This window comes from Oculina patagonica, chromosome 8 (assembly GCF_052425735.1).
Source record: "Oculina patagonica isolate OP01 chromosome 8, crgOcupat, whole genome shotgun sequence".
NCBI lineage: Eukaryota > Metazoa > Cnidaria > Anthozoa > Scleractinia > Oculinidae > Oculina > Oculina patagonica.
In genome coordinates, this window is record NC_135765.1 from 13,944,199 (window position 1) to 13,952,099 (window position 7,901).

Sequence of the window (7,901 nt, forward strand, 5' to 3'; positions counted from 1 at the left end):
TTTTCGATTACGACTCTGTCGTCGAAGCTAACGAGTCCTAGTATCGATTTTCAGTAGGTCGTAAAGCGCTCTTACGACTCCGATTACCTTCTCCGCCTCCGTCGCTAGTGAAAATCAGCATGTTAGGATCGATGCTCAATTGTTACGAATGAGTGGGCTCACAAAATATTAAATTTGCATGTGACCATTTTATTTTCTTTCAATCTGAATTCGCCTTTCTAACGCCTTGTTTATCAATCTGGCGTTTCTTGAACAACTTGGAGAGTTTTGAACAGCCATTATGGAAGTGGTGGGGCAAACATGCCACGAAATACAGCATTTGTGTTGGAACCCGACGTTAATGCATGAAATTAAAGTTTAGGAATATTCAATATCTGTAAACTTGATCATTTAGGTAGATATACCTGGAGAAGGATTTTTACAAAACATTCATTTAAAGATCTGTCTCGGTTTAAAACTTTCAAACACAGCTATATTTTTTTATGTTTTTCTATCTTAACAGGCACATCTCAATTAACAAAATGAAACTTGTTATCCTTCTTGTATGTGTTGTACAGCGAGCATTAAACCGTGAAAAAGGAAACGTGCGATTAAAAATAAATATAAATAAGGAATAATTAGGTTTGTCCGCAGTAAAGACGCGGTCTTCTAAATATAGCCCCTCGAAACACGAAAAAACATATTGCATCTAGGCCACGTCAGAAGAATTAGAATAATACAGCTTCGCACTGACAACCACCAAACTTCACAAGCGGTTAATCGAAGAAGATGACTTTTGTTATTACTTCGCTTGGTTGGAGTTTTTTGCTCGTAGCGATCTCAGCAGCGAGCACCAATGTTTCTGTCTCTAAGCCATCGACTCAAAAACCGGGCCAAGGGACTATAGTGGTACCACCGGACGAAAAATGCCGCACAGTGGTTAATGGGAACTATTACGCTGGGACGAACAAGGAGATGAAAGCCATTCTTCAGGGAATCCAGGCGCAGCTCTCTGAAGTGCAAGAACAACTCCGAGAAATGAATACAGACAACAGGAGCAAGACAGGTGAGAGAAAAGATAAGCGTTTCGCGTTATTGAACAAACTTGGAATAAATGAGCACAGCTGGAGGGCTTAGTTCAGTGCGAACTTTCTATCTTATAATATTTAATAATTCCGAACAACGACTGAGATGGAGAGATATTGACAAATTAAAGGTGTCATTGTTTGTAGCTTTTAGTAAGCCAACGTATAATTTAAAATTTGGTGTGAAATGACTTTTAGGATGAAAATTGAGTCTTTATTGAAAAGGTAAATGTGTATGTGCCAAATTATATGGCGTTCTCACGTTGACTTGATTCTTTTACATAGGAAACTACAGAAACTGTGCTGACGTGTACAAATCTGGTGAAAGAATCAGTGGAGTGTACACCATCAACCCAGATGATGGCGATCCTTTTGATGTTTACTGTGACCAAAAAACAGCCAGTGGAGGGTGGACAGTGATTCAGAAGAGATTGGACGGTTCTGTTGATTTCTACCGCGGCTGGGCCGACTACAAACGTGGCTTCGGTAACCTGAATGGCGAGTTCTGGCTTGGGTTGGACAAGATGCACAGGCTGACTAAGACACGAAATAAGATTCGTGTAGATCTGGAAGACACTAAAGGGAAAACTGCCTATGCTGATTACGACATGTTTGCTGTAGCGAGTGAGAGAGCAAAGTACCAACTGAGCCTTGGCACTTACTCCGGTTAGTGAATAAAAGTGAATTAGACGGTTGAGCAATAAGTGCAAAAATTGAAATGCCTATGCTCCAAAAAGCAGCGAAAACAATTTTACTGTCACTGGCAGTTGATGAAGTCTTTTGAAAAAATTAATAAATAAAATAAAACAAAAAAGTGATGGAGTGCTTGTGCTAAATATAGATACTAGAGTAAAGTACATGAAGCTATTAAAATTATTGGGCTCACTCGATAATGCTTATTTTTTTCCATTCGATTGAGTAAGCTTCCTCTGTTTCACTATCATGCACTTAAAGGTCTTAAAGAGACACTGACTGCGGACTTTGTTTAACCAGACGGGTTAAGGAAAAATACTCACATAATTCGTCAATTTAATGTCTCTGATCAGAGTTTGACACAAAATGATAAACAAAATGCCTTTTGTTGGGAAATATAATCCCCAGCAACGATGATTTGTGAAGACAACTGAAAATGTGAAAGGAGGCAGAGCCAGACACTCTGGGGAGACTCCAGTCGCCGGACTCTCGTATGCCTCGTCTATGATAGATTGCTGATATACAGACATGCTTAATAAAGTGTCTTCAGATACCTAGGGTACTTTTTCTTACCGATTTTTTAAAAGGCTTATCAGTAGTTTAAAAGTGCTAGGAGCCCATTGATTATGTACCTAACATTAAATTTTCTTGTCTTTTTTTCACTCAGGAACTGCTGGTGACTCTTTCGCTTTCCAGCGTGGCGGTCCTTTTTCTACCAAAGATCAAGATAATGACCCAGACTCCCGTCACTGTGCCGTAACTTTTAAAGGAGGCTGGTGGTACACCACCTGTCGAAATGCAAACTTGAATGGTCTTTACCATCACGGTGCATCACTCATCATACGCTGACGGCATCAATTGGCATCTCTGGAAAGGGAGACTACTACTCAGCCAAGAGATCTGAGATGAAAATAAGGCCAGCAGATTTTTGAGATTTGTAATGTGTTTGGCCCGTTGGCCAAAAGGTCTTGATCATAAATAAAACGGATTTAGTGGAAATCCTAAGATGGATGGAGGTTATTTTTGTCTCTGAGAGAGGGAGAAGGACAGAAAGAGTAGAAATTTCCAGAAAATAAAGCACACCCTTTTCTAAACTCCACGTTCTTTAGACCCCATTTGCTTTCGGGAGTAACACTTAGAGAAAAACGAAAAGAAAAAAAAGAGAAATGAAAGACTTTTCCTTAAAAACTTTGGATATGATACTTGGAAGAGGCTAAAATGGGATTAAGCGGTCTTAGCTGCCAAGAGTGCTGGCCAAGGTTAAAATTGCACAATTGCCAATTTCCCATTTTTGTTCAAGATTGGAAACTGACAAACAGCACCACAACAAAGTTCTTCTCACTAGATTTCATTTTAATTGTACACTCAGTTGAATTCCATCCATACACTTAAAAGTTAGAATTGAACCTCTTTGTACAGTATTCAAAACAGTTCCACAAGAAAGAACGTAACTGCTCAATAGCTTTCTTTTGAGTGAACGCACACTAAAGGTTTATTTTCAAGCTAAAATGTGGGAGCCACCTGTAACAGAATCACATCAAAATACTGATTTATTACTTTTATAAAATTGAATGGTCACACACTAGTGTTTCATCCCAGAGCCCCACTGTCAACACCAGTCAACACAGAAAATTTCGCCATGGAGTGGTGACACCAACGCAGCAGCGACCGAATGGTCAATCACCGATAACGGTAGGAATGCTGGTGGACCAACAAAGTCAACCACAAGCGGCTGTGGTTGATACCAATAAACGTTGTCGAAGTTGTCAAAGGCGAATATTAACAAATCATAAAGCGAGAGTACGAAATTGCTGTGTTGGTCCGTGTGTTGTCTTTTCTGAAAAACTTTAATATACAATAATCAGGCAGAGAGATTCTCAAATCTCACAACGTGTCTTTTAGTTGTAAACCAATACACTATCTTAACCGAATTTTGATTGAGCGTTTCGACTGAGTGGAGACGCAAAAACAACCGGAAGACAACTGGAGATCATTTTAATGAAGACGAATTTTTCAACAATGACGCGAGCATGGGATAAAGAAAAATTTTGAGTCCCCGACGGGAATCGAACCCCTGGCCTCCCTTTCCGGTTGGGGGCTCTATCCAACTGGGCTGGGAGTGTGTGGGGCGGGCCTTTTTTGTATTACCCTTTTTTTGGTTTTTTTTGAATTTATTTTTATAAAATTTTTTTTTTTTTTTTTCGGCCCCGGTTTTTTTTTTTTTTATATGCACATAGTATCATGCCATAGTATCAATATGCCGACTAAGAGATGCATTGAAAAATATGGGTCGCTCTCACCTCCCTTTATAAAACCAAAACGCTGTGACCAGATAACAAAGTAAACGAAATTCAAACGCCGTGGCCGTTTGTCGAACGAAACCGGAACAGACTTGTTTTCGCACACATCCTTCATATTGACTTAACTGAATCAATGCCTCTATTCTAGTCCCCCAGGTAAAACACAGCGTGCATGAGAACGACCGTGTAATACCGAGAATGGTATCTTTGCTATTACCCTCGAGGATGTATGTGAATTAACGGTCACTTTCTAAGTATTTATCTCACGTATTCCATGACATTATTCATTAAGGGTCTTCAAATTAAGCCCGTTTGCACGTTGACAAGAACTGAGTGATAGTACTAGCTAGTTAGTGTAACCATATGTTTTTCGGCCCCAATCGCTGAAGGCTGATTTTCACTGGAGTAAGCACAGGTATATAACAATAAGCGCAAGGATAAGTATAAGCGCATGAGCTCAGCTCATTGAGCTCAATGAGGCCCGTCCTCTCTCTATAACGCCCCCTTCTTTATTAAGACCATTATTGTTTTAATAATTGAAACGAGCGTGAAGTTACCTTGTTTTTTGTTACTTCAAAAAGTACCGGTAGCTCTAGTTTAACACATTTACTCTTTGTTGTTACCATATTGTGAAAAACTGGTGGGTACGGGAGCGGGAGCGGGAGCCTCCATATCCCCTGGTGATGTCTACCAGCTTTTGGGTGAAGGCAGGGTCACCAGACTTGTACACTTCAGCAGGTATGACATCGATGCCAGGTGCCTTTCCACTTGACAGCTGATTGATGGCATTATGAGTCTCCTTGAAAGTGGGTGGTGCATCAATATTCTGATTGATTGGGACCTGTCGGAGGCGTTTGATGGCCTCGTCCTTGATAGAGGACGGACGGTTAAGAGAATAGTATCAAAGTGTTTAGGCCATCGTTACAGGATCTTAACTTGGTCTGTGATGAGCGTTTCCCCGTCAACACTGAGAAAGGGGGGGGGGGGGGGGGGAAGAAACTAGGGTGCTGTGGTTCATATCGAGCTTTTAAGACATCATAGAAACGTGAGACATCTTTCTTGTTAACATAGCCCTCGTTTTTCTTTGTTGTGTTTCTTACCTAGTCATCCTGCATCCTGCGAAGCTTAGCCTGAACTTCCCCGTGCGGATGTTGATGAATTCTGCCTACTTTGCGGCTGATGAGGGATCATTAAAAGCAATTGTTTGAAGACGGTGCTTTCCGACTCGAAGAGGTGAGATAAGCTCAATGGTCTCGTCGAGCCAATCTTGGTTTTTACGCCTTACTCGGGACTTCAAGGATGCCTCCATTGTACACCTCTACGAAAGGAAAGGAAAACGCTAGCCCTGTGACAATCACTGAGGTATAAAGCTCGTGTCTATAGTTGGCAAAACTCTCGCCAGAGTCCTCCTTTAACAGTGTGAAAATTAAGACGATACATTCATCCATCCATCCATCCATCCATTCATCCATCCACCCACCCACCCACCCATCCTCCTCAACTTGCTCATACAGCAATTTAAACACGGACACATACCTGAGAGTCAGTGGCTTTTGTGCTGGTAGAGGCACAGCAGACATGATCTTTGCAGCTAGAAAGCTCCAGAAGAAGTGCCAAGAACAGAACATGGACCTCTAGACCATCCTTGTTGATCTTACAAAGGCCTGTGACACTGTTAGTAATAACTATTCAAGTGGCTATGAGCCACTAAGGAAAATTTATTAGAAACAAGAATCGAAAAAACAACTGACAAATAGAGATTCAAAACAAATGATGTTAACTTTCCACTATTCAGTTCACTTCACTAGCTTAGTTTCATTGTCATCTAGCTGCTCACGAGAGGCCGAAAGGGAAGAGTTCCCATCGGTTGCAAATTTTTCTTTTTTTTTCCTTTTTTTTAGTAGGAAAAACAAATTTTTTGCAATTTTATACCGTCGCTGCCGGACCCATGTTTTTGAACAGTACTGACAACCCTCGGCAGCCGAGATCTCCCACTTAAACACACGGCAGCGAGGACAACATCAACTATGGACAACAAAAGATGAGAAAGAACCGACACGCGTGACCTCACCTATCAGAATCCCGCTCAAACAATCACGCATCCTGAAGAATAAGCGGTACGATCACAGCGCACGCAGCCGCGGAAAGCCGCCGCGACGCCAACGAAGTGCTGCAGGCGACAGGGACGGCGGAGCCCAGGTGGGGGCGACAGTGATGAAGTGGGGGGGGGGGGGAGGGGGGCAGAGACCCTCAGAAGTACGAAAAGGGGGGGCGAGCCCCCCCCCCCATCCCCCCTCCGCCGTCCCCGATATCTATTATTTTAGAGATAGCGGATTCAGCGACGTAGACGTGACGCGCGTGGGAAGGGAGTTGTCGCACAACGACCAGGGAAAGAGAGTAAAAGGAAGTTGAGCGGAGAAGCCCCGACAAAGAGCAGAGGAGCGAGGAGAGCCAGCACAAAAAAGGCGAACCCCTCTGCCAAACAAAGCTAGAGCGCCACAAAAAAAAGGTGAACCGCTATTTTATCGGCGATATCGACCCCATTTTTTGAGTTTAACCAGTCTCAGTAAATGGTAAAAATGGGGCAAGTGTGTGAGTCACGCAGAAGAACAGAGAATTGAACAAAAATGACCAAAGTAACACAGATAAGCTCGCATTTTACCCAGCCCCCTACTCGCCACAAGATAATTGATAATTCAATTTGATATTAATTAATTAATTCCAAAAATGTTTACAGGAACGAGTGAAGGAGGAAATTGGCCCACTCACCAAAACTCGGAATTTTCCTAGTTAAAAAGGGGCTCTGAAAGATGATGGCCAAGTTTAGATGTCTAGATCGATTCATCACCATGGTGCGTCAGCTCCACGATGGCATAAAGGCCCAATTACTGACCGATGGTAAAAACATCAGATGCCTTCCGAATGACAAAAGGAGTGGAAAAAAGGCTGCATATTAGCGACGGCACTCTTTAGCATCATGTTATCTGCTATGCTCACTCATGCCTTCAGTGATAACGAGGAAGGAATACTCATCAGATACAGAACGGACGGAAAGCTCTTCAATAGACGTTGACGGCAGCAGTACTAAGGTGAAAGAGACAGTTGTCAATGATTTTTTTTCGCTTTATCTCAATGTCACCAGTGCGGCAACGCAAGCTAGCACCAATAGGATCGGGGCGCGACAACCGAATTTGGCCTCATCTTCAGCACCAATAGAACCAACTCTACTGCCAACCCTGCCCGGGTAAGACCCCGGAAAACCAACAAATTCTTGGGAAGCACCTCTCGCGTCAAGACGACATCAACGAAGTCAAATGCTGAATCGCCAAGACCAGCAACGCCTATTGGAGGCTTCAAGCCAACGTCTGGGAGCAAAGAGGCATCATCAGCCTCAGAACCAGCTGTAGTCATCACTTCTCTCCTCTACGCCTGTGAATCTTGGTCCGTTTAAATTAGCAGACATGCTATCTGGAACATTTCCGTACAATCTTGTGAAGTCGGACGACCTAAACTATAAGCTTCAAAGAAAGTCTCAACACTAACCTAATGATCATTAGAGCTTAGAAAAATCATGTCGAAGACTGAGGAGACCTTGCCTTGGACTCGAACCGCGTTTTCACAGCCCGCTTTGAGACTCCCAAGACGACTCCTGATTGGATGTGAGAGGTTATGAATATTAATACCCGACCTGACTCGGGCGGCGATTACACATTTTCATCGCCGCGATGTCGTCATGAACAGACCATTATGGCCCAGCCTAGTCAGCAGAGTCAGTCAAGTCAACTGGAAAGCGTCGCAAAGCCACAACCGAAAGCAAACGGGTAATACGGAAAGTGTGAGCTGC

At 42.8% G+C, this 7,901-nt stretch overlaps 1 protein-coding gene across 1 annotated transcript; it reads left to right on the forward strand.

Moving 5' to 3' along the window:
* Positions 1-563: 563 nt before the first annotated feature.
* On the forward strand, positions 564-2,830 carry LOC144662334 (ryncolin-1-like). The gene is made up of 3 exons (XM_078523123.1): positions 564-1,045; positions 1,350-1,730; positions 2,425-2,830. Exons 1-3 carry the CDS (start codon positions 769-771, stop codon positions 2,604-2,606), a joined length of 840 nt encoding a protein of 279 aa, XP_078379249.1. The 5' UTR covers positions 564-768; the 3' UTR covers positions 2,607-2,830.
* Positions 2,831-7,901: the final 5,071 nt, after the last annotated feature.